The sequence below is a fragment of the Acanthisitta chloris genome, unplaced genomic scaffold, assembly GCF_000695815.1.
Source record: "Acanthisitta chloris isolate BGI_N310 unplaced genomic scaffold, ASM69581v1 scaffold2256, whole genome shotgun sequence".
NCBI classification, from domain to species: Eukaryota; Metazoa; Chordata; class Aves; order Passeriformes; family Acanthisittidae; genus Acanthisitta; species Acanthisitta chloris.
In genome coordinates, this window is record NW_008677521.1 from 45,892 (window position 1) to 63,263 (window position 17,372).

A 17,372-nucleotide genomic window follows, 5' to 3' on the forward strand; every position below is an offset into this window, starting at 1 on the left:
TGGTCATCATCTACACAAAAGCAAAAGTTCATAGGATTAGAGAAGTTTCCAAGCTGGATGGATATTTTCCAGGTGATTTTTATGGGGAACATGTTGATTCTATAAAGGAAAACTCATTCAGCTCACCTCTCGCCGTAGGATGCAATGGACCATAACGATGACGAAACCCTCCAAGGAGTCAAAGACAGCAAAGAGGATCTGGAAGAGTGCTGAACGCCTGTCTGTGATGGCCAGAACTGCAGACATCCAGGTGAGAGCCAGGAGAGGTAGGACCACACAGGAGCTCCAAAGGGATGCCCTGTCAAGGGAGAGGAAAAGCCAACTCAGCTCCACTTTAGCCTCATCCACTTCCATGTGGGATGCTAATTCAGCCTCCTGATCCCATGGGGCTGCAGAAGACATCTCCAGCAACCATGGACTTGTGCTGGCTGTTTTCTGAGCCCCTCTCCCAGGGAAGCAGGAAGATGCTTTGCACACTCACTCTACCAAAACAGGTGAGAACGTTCTACGGGAGGGACTATTGGTCAATGGTGCAATCATGCATAAAACTTGAGGTGGGGAGGAAGGATGCAGATAGCTCACTCCCCCTTTCACACCCTTCCCACTCTGGCACTAGTCCACAACAGTGGTATTCCCAAGGAGGGGAGACAAGATACAATCACTGGAGGTTGCCAAAGGGAAGAGGAACAGTTGCAGCAGAGACTGGTCTGTCACGATGGCTGTTGGTACTTGGGTCACAGACACTTGGACTTCCACAGCACATGGAAGACATCAACACTGGGACATGTGTCACAGTTTCAAGTGACTAAAACAGGACAAGCAGAGAGCTGACGTGGAGATTGATATTTTGCTGTTGCTCCTTCACTCTACAGCTGATGGTCCCTAGGACACTGCATCAGTGAACATCAGGAGAAATGACTCCTGACCCAATGTGGACAGAAAATTTCCTGCTTCCTTGTGTGATCTCCCCAGCTGAATGCTTGGGGAAAAAATTGCTTTTTGATCTATATTTGGCAATTAATGTAAGTAAGTTTATTCTTGGGTGGACATTCTGGGTTAAAAGAAATTGAGATTCAAGCCATGTCTTAACTCACAAGACAGAAAACTGGGCAAAATTATTTCCTGTAATGCAATTGCCCCATGAATCTCCATTTTCTCTATGAATGATGGCTCTGGAAATGGGAAAGCAGTTCTGTTCCCATAGACTACTTAGGCATTCAGTTCTCTGACCACAAAGGGTCCCAAGCAATTTTAATAGCTTACTAGGGAGATTTTAAGCTGTCACTCATCCTAGATCTTTGGCAGTGCTGGTGCACTAAGAATATGAGGAGAATTTCTCTGAGGGCTTTTACCTAACAAATCACAGTAGACCTGTGCACAGGCTGAATAACAAGTTGAGCTGCAAGAGTTTAAAATCTCAACCTAAATCCTAACAAACAAATACAGGCAACACAAGAACTTACAGGACAGATACCATGACACATATTTTTGCAGTACTTACATGGGACTTGCTTACCATTTTCTGATCTATGATCAAGTTTTTAATGTTTACTTGATGGTTATCCAGGTACTGCTCTCACACACCTCAGTGAGAGTTTTACCTGAACAAAGCTGGAGCTGGGACACAGGTATGGACATCAGGATATAACACCCTGGTTTTTGCAAGGATTGTTACCTCAGTTCTGCTGTAACGACCACGTACTCAAGTCACAGTTCATTTTACAGTCAGAATGATCCTCTGATTGCAAATATTTCTACAACCTGTCCAGACTCAGATGTGTTCCTTTGTGGTATTCTTAAGCAATGTAATTTACCTAAAGGAGCAGGGAAATGGAATATATATATGTATATAGAATTAGAACAAGCATTGTGAGACCTATATGGAAGGTAAAGGCCATGACATAATCTGATACCTTGTAATTTTGTATGGGATGGCAACCAATGGTCTTTAATACCCAATATGAACTCTAATTTCAAAGTATTACTTAAAAGAAAAAAGCAGCAGACAGCCCTCAACCAAACAAATACCAACTCCTAAAGAGAAGTTCTTATTCCAATTGTCCCTCAGCCCACTGAAATCTTCCTCATTCTACTGAAATATCTCTTTGCTGTCAGTTGTGGTGGTGCAGTCATAAATCTGGCTAAGCAGAATTGCAAGGAAGTGCAGGGAAAAATCAGAGGCAGAAAACCAAATGGAAAGATAAGGTTTGGCCCATAATGTGCCTCTCTAGATGTGTGTTCCATGCAAGTCTCAGCAGACACAAGATGTCTGATGCATGGCTTGGTAGATGAAGTCATTCCAGCAGCAAGTGGAAACCATCAAAGTCAGTAGAAGCTGCTAGAAAAGAGACAACTCTGCTTCCTGGATTTGTCTGGTCTTCCAGAATATTCTTAATAGAATCACAGAACACAATCATAGAATCATCAAGGTTGGAAGAGACCTCTAAGATCATCAAGTCCAACCATTAACCTGCCACTCTGCTGGAAACCCAAACCCTAAACCATATCCTCCAGCATCAGATCCAGATGCCTCTTAAACATGTCCAGGGATGGTGGATAATACACACATATGTGTTCATTACTACCACTAACGTGCAAACAAGACATTAATTGACCACATCTGAGAATAGATCTGACCTGTGACTATAGGTCTGAACCAACCATCTAAATCTGGATGGGTCTTCCATTCTTGAAAAAAACTGCAGCCTCAGATTGACAATGATTTGGATCTGGAGCCAAGATTTGGATGTGGATGTAGGGCTGTAAGGGATGCTGCTGAGGAGGTAAATTCTATGGAAATTAGGTTTCTCTTTAGCAAATGGTTAGATTTGAACTGACTGACTTCATTTTAACAAGGCACTGCTTGAGTCTAGTGTTATCCACAGTGTGGATGCAATGACCCATAACTAAAGTGGTGTCCCTTCAGAGCTGTCCTCACACTGCACTCAGGGAGTCCTTCCCAGCCCTTCACTCCATGTCTTCAGTGGGAAAACTAATCCACTTCCTTCTGAATCAAGATATCCTGATAGACTTCACTACTGCTGCCAACGTAAGCAAACACTGCACTAGTCCTTCCCAGCCCTTCACTCCATGTCTTCAGTGGGAAAACTAATCCACTTCCTTCTGAATCAAGATATCCTGATAGACTTCACTACTGCTGCCAACGTAAGCAACCTGAATTCACCACTTAAATCTCTGCCCTTCCAACCAAATGATGCAAATATCATTTGCCCTTCCATCTTAGAGGATGAAAACTGTATCACACAACCTAGAGTAAATCAGGATTTTCCCAAGTTTCAGTGGGAAAACTAATCCACTTCCTTCTGAATCAAGATATCCTGATAGACTTCACTACTGCTGCCAACGTAAGCAACCTGAATTCACCACTTAAATCTCTGCCCTTCCAACCAAATGATGCAAATATCATTTGCCCTTCCATCTTAGAGGATGAAAACTGTATCACACAACCTAGAGTAAATCAGGATTTTCCCAAGTTGTGCTGACTTACACGAGCTAAGAGCTTGGTCTTTTTGCTCTGTTGGTGATTCACCTTGTAAATCACTTCTCAGCAATATTTATCCCTAGCAAATGTATGGAAATGTTGTTTGACACTTAATGCAGGATCTTTATTCTCAGGCAGCAGGTGGCAACAGGTCATAGGAATGGAACTTGCTCTAATTTCACTCGCAGAGCTCTGCTAAGATTTTGAAATATTAATTTTTTTTAAAAAAAGCTCCATTAAAAAATATGAAATTTCAGAAGAAAACTCAGGGGGAGATAAATGGGTTTTCTGTGAGATTGCCCTTCATTCTGTTGCTGTGAGCTGAATCCATAGCAGAACCCATACTTCTATCACCTTTCCACCTGGGCCTTTTCCAGGAGGTATTGTGCATCCTTAAAAAGATTCTAGAAGAACTTACAGGACCTAAGAAACATCATGTCAAGTTGCCACGTGGTGTGACATGAAACGCTGATCTGTTATATAATGACACTGTGATCACCTAATGGCTTTTCATTGTGGATTAGCTCTGATCAATGAATCCAGGATTTGTATTCCTTGAGACAAAGGAATTAGCTGGCAGATCCTCTTATTTGTCCCATCCATGACAGCACTCATGGAGAGTGACAGCAGCATTGAGGGAAGATCATTGCACTACATTCTGGGAGGAGGATGTTGGTTTATTGTGTGATGACCCTGACATGTCAGTGTTATTCAGCAGTGGAGTTGGAGTGTCACGTTGTTCCTTCCCACCACACCACACTGCTGCTGCATTGCAGAGGAAAGGAGTTACTTTGGGATATGAAAATGCCACAGCACAGTGCAACCAAATAAAACTACAACGACTGAACCTGTGGCATGGCCACACAATTCTTGATCACAGAATCATTAAGGTTGGAAAAGACCTCTAAGATCATTGAGTACAACCATCAACCCAGCACTGCCAAGGCCACCACTGAACTGTGTCCTCAACTGCCACATCTACATGGCTTTTAAATCCCTCCAGGGACTGTGATTGCACCACTAACCTGGGCAGCTGTGCCAGGGTTGCACAGCCCTTTTGGTGAAGAAATTGTTCCAAATATCCAATCTAAACTTCCCCTGGTGCAACTTGAGGCTGTTTCCTCTCACTCTATCACTTGTTATGTAGGAGAAGAAACCAACCCCACAGAGTTAGTCTTCTTTTTTTAGCTGTTCGAGCTAGGTCACTGAACAACAGAACCACAAACTGGGTAAGGTTGGAAGGGACCACAGTGGGTCATCTGGTCCAACCTCCCTGCTCAAGCAATGTCATCCTAGAGCATGTGGCACAGGATTGTGTCCAGATGGTTCTGGAATATCTCCAGTAAGGGAGATGTCACATCCTCTCTGGGCAACCTGTGCCACTGTGCTGTCACCCATACAGCCAAGAAGTTCTTCCTCATATTCCTCTGAACCTCATTTTCCTGAGGGTAAACAATCCCAGTTCCCTTGGATGCTCTTCATAAGACCTGTTCTTTAGAATATGGGATGTTCTAGCATAGGAAAGTATTAGCCTTATGCAAGCAAATAGCAGACCCAGCCCTGGCAAAGAACTGATGACAGACTTTGGTCAAGCTGACTAGAATATGGCATGTTCCAGGATAGGAAAATATTAGCCTTATGAAAGCAAATAGCAGACCCAGCTCTGGCAACAAACTGATGACAGACTTTGGTCAAGCTGACAAAAACTAGCTGTGGTTTTGTCCTTTAGCTAGCTGGCAGCCTTGGGAGTCTTTGGCTTTGGAAAAGAAGCAGAATAAAGTGGTGGCACTTCAGAGGATAGCAATGGAAAGAGCAAAAAAAATGGTTTTGGAGACACAGATCTGCATGAAGAAAGATGAGGAGTACTGCACCCTGAGAAAAGGCAAGTGCAGGGGGACACACAGGACATGTCAATAAAAGATGTAAAGGGCCATTACAAAGAGGTAGTGATCGATTCTTCTCATTCCTCAACACTGACAGAGCAGCAGTGCCCTAAGTTAAAGAAGGAAAAATCACTTTATAATTCAGAAAGAGCTCCTGGAGAGGAGCTCTGGAAAGGGAGTTGGTCAGTGGGCTCAACACATAATGGATGACTCCTTCCATGCCAGCAGTTCTGCTACAGGAAAATCAGAGCACAGAGATGTACTGTATTTAATCTCTTGTGCTATATTCCTCCTCTAACTTGTATTCATAGAATCCTAGAACAGTTTGGGTTGGAAGGGACCTTGATCATCTAGTTCCACCTCCCTGCCATGAGCAGGAACACCTGCCAGTAGACCAGATTGCTCAGAGCCCCATCCAAACTGGACTTAAACACTTTCATGCACTTGAACACTATTCCTCCTAAAAGCAAGAGTGTTGTCCTAATTTTAGGGACAGTTTCAGAGAAACTCCCTTTAATTCAACGTCCATATAACCAAGGTAGGAGATCTGTAACTAGAAAAGAGGGAGCATCCTGCTCACTCTTCCCTTGCAAAGGCAACACAGAAACACCAGATATTATTTCTATTTTCCCCAAAAGATCATTCTTCTCTCAGTTGCTGCAATCTCAACTATAAAATTAGGGGAACAGGAAATCAAATGCTTCTAAATTGCCCTGAGCAACCTGGTGTAGTGCAAGGTGTCCCAGCCCATGGTAGGGGCTTGGAACTAGACAGTCTTTAAGGTTCCTTCTTACTTAAACCATTCTATGATGTTTCTCTGACAAATGAGACAGCAGGTGATGGGGCAGCTATGGGCAGATTGCTGGATTAGTCACCCCTAAGAGGGGAAGGTGTTCTTTGTCAGCCCAAGCAAGGGCTTGCAGGACTCAGCTATTATCCCCAGGTAAGGCTACAATTTCAAATTCCTTGAACCATGAGGATGACACTCTCCTGAGGAACTGTCTCCTTCATAAAACCAGCCATGCATGGAAATATTGATTCACATTAGTCCTGAAATTACAATACAGGCAGAAAAATTTGACATCTAAGACTCCCTGAAATGACTTTGAGCCAAGAAAAAGGGCAAATCCCTCAGATGGGAGATATGACATGTGAGTTTCTGATGATGCAAGAGGAATAATGCATGAGAAAGGTAATGAGGACTCCCTGACTGGTGCTTGGGTGGGTTGCCTGCAAGAAAAATACACTATGCCAGGGCATTAGTCTTGGGCTTCTCTCTTCCCTGTGGTCAGAACTTGAGAGTCCATATTTGCTTGGCAGGAATTCATAGAATCAGAATGGTTTGGGTTGGAAGGGATCTTAAAGATCATCTGGTTCCAAACCCCTGCCATGGACAGGGACACCTTCCACTCACCCAGGCTGCTCAGAGCCCTATCCAACCTGGACTTGAACACTTCCAGGGATGTGGCATCAACAACTTCCATCCATCCATCCATCCATCCATCCATCCATCCATCCACCCATCCATCCATCCATCCATCAGCAGTCCCTGGTCTCTGCAGTGGATGTCCTCATCCACATCAAGTACAAAGAAATGTCATGCCCCAGAGATATGTTTTCCAGTTCAGATAAAATCATTTTCACAGGTAGCAGAGCCAAATTAACTCTAAGGCAACATTTCAGAGGCTGAGAATATCCTACAGGCAGCAATAAAAATAAGGACATGTGGAAACAGACATGTTCCAATAGCAAAATCTGTCCAGCATCTCCTTCAGCACAACCTAAAGGGAAGGGTGGTTTATTCCACACCTGTCAAGTCTAGCTAATCCTTAACAAGTCATAAACATGCAAAGCTTTCATTTTAATCATTCCCCAAGTCAAGAAAATGCACAATTTCCAGTACATTCTTCCCTTCTGTCACTTCTGCTCTCCCATCAGTGGTTTCCACAGTTTTCCCTCAGTTACACATCCCCTTCCCTGACCCCTTCTCTCTTAGACACAGATAATACCACAAAGAATTGTTCAAAACATCTATGAATTCCAAAAGCTAAGCAAAAGGGGCTAAAGGATCTATTTTTCATGCCATGCTATGCCAGAAACAAACCTCTGAAACCTATAGGTAAGCTGGAAAGGGCATGAGCAACCCCAGCAGGAACAAGGCAGGAACATCCTTGATGTGTTGTCTACCAAATAACTACAGCTCATTCCAGGTCAGAGGAATCCTCATGGCATATGATTCACATTACAAGAGTTCAAAACAGAATGGCAAAGCTGCTCCAAGGTCTGGGATGATGAAGGCCAGCAGAATGGTGGCAGTGGCATGAAGCATAACCAGGGCTTTGCCTTTCTGACAACCTCATTTACAGTAGGTTTGGAGGAAGCAAAACAGAAAAGAGTTCAGCTGCAGAATGAAGTGGATGACAAGGGGAGATGAAGGCTTGAGGGAACTCATTTGTGTATTACTCAGTGATCCCTTTGCAGGGCCAAGAGCATAGGATGCTCCAGGACAAACAACAATACTGGAATATGTCATCTGAGGTGTTGTATCTGCTGGGAAACAAAAGATATATCCTGTAACTAGATCCCTCCAATGTCTATCAATCCAGTTAAATTAGCAAAGCAGGATGAACAGGAAATCTGCTTTCACAGCTCTTTTTCTTCTGATTTGGAGATGAATCAGAATATGTGATTTCCCACAGCCCAATGTCTGACAGTCTGGGAGGAGGATTTGAGTCTGTTTAACTTTTAAATGTAATTTCCTATGAACAGAAAGCCTCTCCCAGTTAACAGGCTCATTTATTAATAGCAAATCTGCTGGGGTAGCATTCCCCTGCAGTCCCAGCAATCCAAAATGCAGTGACCTGCTCATTCCAGACTTGTGGTACATGTGTCTGGACCAATTCCATCTCACCATCTCAGCTGGGCACTCTTGCAAAAGGTGAGTAAACAACTTTAGCCATGAAAAATAAATGAGATTTTTATTTAGCTTTTTGTCTCACAGAGAAAACCAGAGAATCATAGAATGGTTTGGGTTGGAAGGAACCTTAAAGATCACCTAGTTCCAAATCCTGGTCATGATCAGGGACATCTTCCTCTAGACCACGTTGCTCTTGTGGTTTGATTTTCCTTTATGTTTCTCCAATTTGAGATTTGGCACTCAGCTGCCTCTTTTAGTTTAGATTAATTAAAGGAGGAATTTTCAAGCTGCAAATGATCTGAGACTGTTTCTTCCACACATTTTACATATATTATTTTAGACATCAAACCCGAAGTGTAGCAACACTTGGATATGATGGAGATTAAAAAAATCTCTAAAAGGAAAGGAAGAAAGACAAACCTTCCCTTATCACTCTCCCTCCTACCTTAACCTTTGGGAAAAAAGCCAACTATATAAATAGCAACAATTTCTCCAGCAGAACAAAGCTCTGGCATTTTCTTTCTGGGTTGGTTTTTTTTTTTTTTGACTCCAGAGGCAGCTAAGAAGAGATTTAACAGCATTTGACTTTTGTAACTCAGAGCTATGAAACGCTTTAAGATGTTGAAAATTAATTCCAAGTGCTTTTAGGGGTCCAAAAGAGGCAGTCAACACTCATCAAATCAAACTTGCAGCCTATGAGGTATTAAACTTCACTGTAGCTTTTTATAAGAGGGAAAAAAAACCCAAACACTTAGAAGTGATCCAGGTTGGATGAAAAAAAAAAACCACTTAGAAGTGATCCAGGTTGGATGAAGCTTCGAGCAACCTGGTCTAGTTGGGGAGGTGTCCCTGCCCAGGGCAGGGGATTGGGACTAGATCATCTGTAAAGTCCATTCTAACCCCTAAAATTCTACGATTCTATGATTCACCAACTCACTTAAACCATGCTCTGCATAAAAAAACTCAAGCATATGCTTAAGTGTTTGTCAAACCTGGAGTTTGAGGTTCCTGACTACCACCAAAATCACTGGGAATCACATCAATAAGTCTGTAAGTCCAAAAATGAAGCTCAGTGGGGGAATTAAACATATACACAGCTTGCAACAAGTGCAGAGTCCCTTTGTCTTCCATGGGCTGCTCACATGCTTAAAGTTAGGCATGTCATGAAGTGCTTTTCAGGATGCAGCCCATTAGCTCCAGGGATGATGCAGGAGGAGCCCTACACTACTCATGACCCACAGAATGAGGTCAGGGAGAGCTGGGAATGTGGGGAGTTGGGCAGGGATATGGGGAGAGAAAACAAACAAGGGCTGGTGAGTGCAGGGCAATGGAAGAGGGAAATCAAATCAACTAAAAAACCAAACCAAAAAAAAAAAAAAAACAAAACTCCAAAAGAAAAGTGGAAAGAAAGAAAGAAAGAAAAGAAGTTGAAATTAGAGGAACTAACATGGCGTTACTGGTGGCTGTGGCCGAAACTTCAGCAGAAGAAACTACTCCACACTTGGAACATTTGAGCGTCATGCCGTAAAGGGGCACTGCCATCTGACTGCAATTAAAACCAAAAGACTGAAACAAAACAAAACACTTTGCTCATGAGCACAAACGTAGAAAGGAAAGGGCAAGAGAAGCCAAAAGAAAGAAAGAAAGGAGAAAGGGAACCAACCAACCATACCCAGTTTGGAAAGAGAAATGAAAGACAGGCAGGAATAAAACTCTCTCATCTGTACCACTCCAGATGCAGGAAATGGGGACAATGTACAATTCAGAGATGTGTTGGTGCCGCTGGAGAGGGTGGAACTGTGTTGGTTCATGTTTACCCAGTTTCAGGGTGTTTCTCTCTGGCACCCATGGAAGAGAAACCAGTACAGCTCTCCCAGTCTCCACCTCCTTCTTTTGGTTTGCTTTTTTTTTTTTGGAAAAATTGCTCTTTTCCCTCCTGGCCTTTTTGCTCCAGAACAAAAAAGGTGGCAGGGTTGTGCAGTAGAAGGCAAGAAGTAGGGCTGTGGGGACTGTGTCTGCTTAGCTTCTTTCCTAAAGCAATGCAAGGCATGAGTCACTTCTTTTCTCTGCTGGGGATACCCACATGGAAGCTGATGATACCAGGAGAGAGGCCACTCTTTGGTTGCTTCATCTGGGATGAAGGACATGCAATGGGACTGGTTATGTCCTAGAAGTTAAGCATGAGTTTGGGTGTTTCCTAAGACCACCAACCTGCCCTGAAAGGAACCAGACTGGCTGACTATTTTCTGAGATGTTTCTTCTCTCAGATCTTGTTCTGGAGCTGAAAACATCACTGAGATTGACCCTGAGACTAATTCACATATGTTGCTCCCACTTTTCTGGATGGGATCAACCACAGAACCAGCCCATTGAGGGCTTCTGGCATAAGGGGCTAGAGGGATCTGCTAAAGGGCATGTCCTTAGGACTTCTAGAAGCTGATGTGTGTGAATCCACCCAGCTGCCAAGCCAGATCTTCTTCAGGAGCCCAGAAGCCACATGAGCTTGGCACTGGCCCTGAATTTACTAGTTTGAGTGCACTCTCTGGTCTGCACAGATGGACATCCACATCAGATCTGGCTTAGAAAATGGGGAGGAGTGTGCCAAACATCCCACAGACCTACATGCAGTGCCTGATGTCAGAGAAGACATGAACATCACTGCCAAAGGGCAGAAGGTCTGTCACCCTTGGGTGATGGTGGTGCAGCTGGTCAGGGAAGATGTTTGCTCCAGCCATGAGGGGTTTTACAGCCCTGACATGCCTGGGAGAGAGATTAGGCAACTTGACAGATCATTCCTTAGTTTTTATGGCTTTGTGTTCAGTCTCACTGCAAAAAGATCCTCATGAGCACCAACACAGCATTAGAAGTGGGCCTAGTGGCCCACTTTCAAGTGGCTATTGATTGGTCTTTTAATTAATTACAGTGACATAAGTCATTACTCCCTTCCAGAATAATGACTAAGGTATCCCACAGAAACTTTCAGCCTTCAGACACAGAGGAAATTAGCTCCTGTGTCTGTAGATACAGATCTTCCAGGAAGGATGGTGGAAATCCAGTGAGGACAATGGCTGAACCAAAGATAAAGTGGGTCTTGAGAGGCATTAAGTGCATGGACCCTTCAAAAAAAAGACAGCTTATCCCCAAATCTATAAGCCACAAAGAACAGATAAGCAGAGAGACAGAGAGAGGCAGAGATAGGCAGCAAAAAGAAACAGTAGATTGATTTGAGAAATTTGATGGAAAACTATACCAGAAAAAACATGAATGACACTGAATCACAAAGAACTGGCCAAAAGACCACTATAACACACAACTGTAACTGCTGTTGGGTGTATTTATGCAGCAAGTTGCAAGCAGGAAGCACAGATGTGGATACATTTCTATTCTAATTTGTTCTGGTTGGGGGCATGAGGTTGTTAATATATTGAATTTCCCTAGCAGGTTTCTATTGGTGCCTGTGTGGATGAAAGGGGAGCTAATGAAATAATCACAGTGAATAATGCATCCATTTAATTTTGCTTTTTCTCCTCCCTAAATATCCACAACCAGCTCACAGACTCATCTGGTGTGTTCACTGGAGCTTGGACTTTGCTACCTTTTATTGCCCAGTGCTTTACACCATACACAGCCCAAAGAGCAGCAGCACTGCTTCCAACATGAACCATTCCCAGATGAAGGGCAATCCAAATCCCTTCCTGTTTTAATGGAGTTATTATCTTCCCAATTGCTTTCTTCTCTATGCTCTGACAATCCTGCTCTGTTCCACCCCACCAGGACAGTCGCACAGAGGTTTCACTACAAGGTATCGGGGCAAACTTTCTTCAGTCGTTTCTATCATCAACAGAGAGATAAAAGAAGTAAAGGTCCTCTAAGGGGCAAGTTGGAACAACTAAACAAGGCTCCTGTCTCTCTCCAGTAGTTACAGAGGAAGCCTAGAGAGATTAAACTCAGCAGGCTAAAATTAGCCTTGGTGAATATACCCTATAGTCTCATTCTTCTTCCCTAGCTGCGTGAGCACACAAATTCTGCTGGAATAAATTCTGCTCAATGAATTTCAAATTCATTTGAAAGGCTCCTGCATCTGACATTAAAACCTTCATTTTTTAGTAGCACTCCCATCAACAGAGCTCCAACACTGCTGGTGGATTTGCCCACCAGTGGAGACTGTTCTACTGGGAGGTACATTGGGGTTTTTCTCCTGTGCCTGGACAGGTGTTGGGGCAGTTGTTTGCCTTTCTCCAGCTCTCCAGGTCATCAAACCCAACTCTCTACATCCTGGTTTTGTGATCTATCAATAAAGTCACTGCCATTAGAAAGTCAACATTTTCTGACAGATGTGACACCAGTAATCACAGCAATTTCCTCTGCTAAGTATAGGGCAAAATCTCTCGTGTCTCAGGTATTATTTCATGAGAACTCTTAGTACTGACGGATTTGTGCCACCCAATCTGTGGTATCTGTGCTTGGCTCCTCTGACTGGTTAACAGGTCTTTTTTTTTTAGCTCTTTTTGTTCTTTTCCCCTTGTTTTTGCAACACTGAACCATACTTCTTGCCTCTGCTAAAAGAAACACAACGTTTCTTTTGCCCATCTCCTCAGGTCCAAACATCTCCAAGGCCGTTACTCATTCTCATTATCTTCAGATCTACCTTCCAACACGGTTCCCAAGCCCAGGCCAGATGCGGCTAACTAAAGGGAAGGGGCACCAGGGCTCAGTGCACTCTTGGCAGGTGCACTTGGAAAGGAGAACAAAATCATTGAGCACAGAGAAGGCTTAAAAGTGCTGCACACACACACACGGACACGAAAGAGGGGGGGAAAGAGAAAAGAAAGAAAAAACAAAGAACATCAGAAAAATGACTTTTGTTTTTGTGCTTTGTAGGTTTTGTTTATAAAGTACAACTCTTGAGTGTGATCAATAACCAGCTGCTGTGTATTAAATAAGGTCACTCTGTGTGCAGCTTGGATTAGAGAGGGAGAGACTGAGAGACAGCAACTCACTGCTTGGCTAATCCAATAAACCATTTATTCCAGCGCTGACTTTCAAGTGCAATTATCTTGCTACAGACTCTGCTGCAGTTGGGTATTTTCTGGAGTTCTCTCTTTGTAAAGAAGGCATCATCCAGAATAAAGCACTTGCTTGTTAGCAGCTGCTTACAGCAATGCACCAAGGTCATTTCTTCACATGCTTTTCAACCCAACTGATACCTCTGATCTTCCAAATGTGCTTAATTCTCCTCTTCTTATCATGACTGTGGCACTGCTCAGGCATCAAAATGCCTCTTTGCTGCACTGAGAGACCATCTTGCTTGGCCATGTCAATAAATCTATTTATCTGCCGATAAAACATGACCCTTAACAGGTTCCTGTGTTTCTCATACAATCATTAAGGTTGGAAAAGACCTCCAAGATCATCAAGTTCAACCTTTGACCAAATACCACCACACCCACTGAACCATATAGCAAAGTGCCACATCTACTTGTTTTTTGAACAGTTCCAGGGATGGTGACTCCACCACTTCCCTGGGCATCCTCTCACAATATTTGACAACCCTTTCAGTGAAGAAATTTTTCATAATATCCAACCGGAACATTCCTTGGTGCAACTTGAAGCCATTTCCCCTTGTCCTATCACTCGTTACGTGGGATGAGACCAACTCCCACCTCCCCACAAGCTTCCTTCAAGGAGCCTTAGAGAGTGACAAGGTCTCCCCTGAGCTTCCTTTTCTCCATATGAAACACACTCAGCTCCCTCAGCTGGTCCTCTTAGGACTTATGCTCCAGACCCTTCACCTGCTCCGTTGTCCTCTGAACATGTTCCATCACCTCAAGGTCCTTCCTGCAGTGAGGGACCCAAAGCTGAGCACAGTATTCAAGATGCTGGATAAGAGTTTGCTTCTACCCTCAGTTTTGCTGCCATCAGTCAATTAAATACCACTTCCACCACAACTGCTCAATAGAGCAATGATAGGAATATTGAACCTTATCTGTGTTAACTGTCTCTACCCTCTGAGACTCAGGGAGAATGGAGATTCATTCTCCCCTCACTTTTAAAGAGAGGATATATCTTGAATCTTCTCCACCAGCCTCCAAAGGTTTTAGACTCTGCCTGTAGCCATGTTGCAGAAGCACCAGAACACCTGCTCCTCTCATCTCTTCATAAACAACTTCTTCCTTCAAAAACACAATTGTTATCCACAGCGATCAATCAAATGCCATCAGTGACAAGTGAGAGCACACATCTCTGCCTTTCCTAGCAGCAGGCAGAATCATGGAATGATCAAGGTTGGAAGAGACCTTTAAGATCATCAAATCCAACCATCCACATAGCACTACCACTGTAACCCTTAAACCACTAAATCCTATCACCCAGTGCCAGATCTAGACACCTCTTAAACACCTCCAGTGATGGCAACTCCACCACCATCCTGGGAAACCTATTCCCATGCCTGATCATTCTAAGAGTCTTTCCCCCCCCCCCCCCACCATGCCACTCTGAAACTCCCTTGCCCGCCCTCTAGTCCTCTCACTGCAGGCTTGGCAGAAGAGATGTTTAGACAAGGTAAGGGCATAGTTTCTCTGACTGCAACAACAAGCTAAGTAAGGCAGAGGCAAATAACATACATCAGCCAAGCTGACCTGTGCATTTGATTTGACTCAGAGTGTCAGCTTGCCATTTCTGTTCCTTGCTTAGAGCAGGACATAGCTCAGGGAAAAAGTCAGAGCAGGCTACAGAAACGAAGATGAAAGTGGTTCTTATCCTGCTGGGGATGTTGACAATGATAAAATAGCCACTGTCAACAGAGCTGGAAGTAACCCAACAGGGAGGCCTGTATGGTAACTGCTCCCCAGCCAAGCCCCAGTGAGACCAGGGTGATAAGAACTGTGGAATCAGCTCAAAGAAAACCAGGTAACACAAGCCCCAGGCTTCAATGATGGAGGCTGTGGAGAAGATAAAGGTGGCAGCAGAACTTTTCCTTGCAGAAGAGATTCTTAACTTACCTTCCCTTTACACATGCATCCATCTACTGTTCTGTTCACTGCTAGACCTCTAAACATCCTTTCCTTAAAAGTATCACATACCTTTGCTGCCTCTCAGTCACCTGTCAACCACTAGACAAGACTTCTCTGTTACACAGCTCACGCCACGTGCCACACTCAGCAATGCTGAGTCCCTCTCTGATCCAGCTGCTGTCTCAGGGAGAAGAGTCACTGTGCTCTCCCTAATTCTTGGGAGGATACATCAGCCTGGGCTGAAGCCATTTGAGCAAAGAGATGAACTTTTAGCCTTCCTCCATAGCAACCCAGTGCTTGCTGCTCCTTGGATTTTTTGTCCCTGCTGCCGTGAATGACAAGGCAGAGATTAAATCAAGTGTAGGTTTTTCCTTTCATTTTGTTCAAATCTCCAATCTCTCTTTGCATTCCTCGCCTGGTTATTGATCACAGCCTTGGGTATCTTTGGTTTTTATTTGCACTCTTTACTTAGATGTATTGATAAGGCATACCCTGCCCGTTCCTTCAGTTTCTTATCTGTTATTCCATCTTTGGATACAAGTTTGTTAAAAACCAGAATGCCAATAACCATGTTCACCTGTCAAAAGAGAAACAACACATAATTTTGTTCTCAAATAGGTCAGGTCAAACTGGGTAGCATAGAAGGAAAAAAACGCAACATTTGACAAATTTAAGTCCTTCCCATTTCTCCCAAATCCAAATCACACCTCTGCAGGCCACCACCCCTTCTGTCCCCTCTCCACCCTGTCCCACCTCCCCTGGCCATGCAGCAGTGAGTTCAGGAGAGCAGAATGCAGCTGGCAGCAGATCACAGAGGCCAGAGAATCATTAAAGTTGGAAAAGACCTTCAAGATCATCAAGTCCAACCTTGAATCAGGTTTCCATGAACCAGGACAAATCTATATATTGCTCATATTGCTGCAGGGTTGTTTGAAGCCCAGTCCTTGCCTGAGGTCCAGCAAGGCAATCTCTGAACAATTTTTCAGGCTAATACAGGCAGCAAGTGGCCAGTACAGAGGCGAGCAGTGGGTTGACACTGGCAACTTCCAGAAGTGCCTTCTGGAGTCAGTGCTGCCAAAGCAGCAGCATTAAAAGGATGGGGTGATGTGGTGCAGACAACTTGTCATGGTTCTTGCTTGTTGAACTAGGATTGCTGCTCTCAAAACAAGAGGTGGAGAAGCACTGGAGCAAGTAGAAACATCAGCTGCTGTGGTGGAATGTCTCAGGAAACACTGCAGATGGCTCAGCACATAGATTAGCCATCTAGTTATTGCCAAAACATAGCAGTGAGCAGGACAACTCCATGTAGTCCTTTGGTCCATTTTTTTTAGGGTGAGAGCAGGGATCTCTGTATCAAACAGATATAAATATTCACAGTGAAATACAAACTGTACAGAGCTGAGGTCCTGCAAAGGGATCCTAAACTCCTCACTGTGCCCTTCCAACTGCATTCACTGCTGCCAACTGCATCTGGTTTACAAACCTCATCCAAACCTCAGCACCCTTGGAATATGAACACGTTAGTGGCACATGAGCACCATTCCCTTCATAGAGGCACAGCACTGATGGTGGAAAAAAGTGACACTCTCCTGGTTTCACTGTCAGTAAAACATCTGGGGTTGGTAGGATGATGAGGGAGATGCTGTTTGTTGTGCATGTTTAAGGCCAAATTCAGAGCTGTGTAACGTTACATGTTTACTGAGGTGAGTTTAATAGATCCTCGAGTGCTCCTGAGAGACACCCAGTCCAACACCTGGCCCAGAGGAAGGGAGATGTCTGCTCACATCAAACCTCTACCTAATTGCCTAAATCATCCTCCAAAGAATGAGCAATCTTGCTGGGTTTGGGTTGCTGGTTTCAGCAGGGCAGGACCCAGCTCACTGCTATGGAGTCCACAGCTCGGAATCAATGGGAAAATCTCAGAAATAGCAGTTATTTCTGTTTGCATCAGCTGCTGGGTCAGTGGTCTGATTTCCACAGCTGTGAGTCCATTTCTAGAGCTCACCATGGTATTGATTTAGAGAAACAACACTGGCAAGTCAGTGCAGCAACACAGC

The 17,372-nt window shown here is 43.9% G+C and overlaps 1 protein-coding gene across 1 annotated transcript in view; it reads right to left on the reverse strand.

Annotated features, from left to right (window-relative positions):
• Window positions 1–15,892, reverse strand: part of BAI1 (brain-specific angiogenesis inhibitor 1) — a gene marked incomplete at its 5' end in the record, with an annotated part of 43,285 nt that extends 27,393 nt beyond the window's left edge. Inside the window, 2 exons of the mRNA XM_009076529.1 lie at window positions 127–298; window positions 15,807–15,892. Of these exons, the coding sequence (XP_009074777.1) occupies window positions 127–298; window positions 15,807–15,892 (258 nt within the window). The remainder of the gene's footprint in view (window positions 1–126; window positions 299–15,806) is intronic.
• Window positions 15,893–17,372: the final 1,480 nt, after the last annotated feature.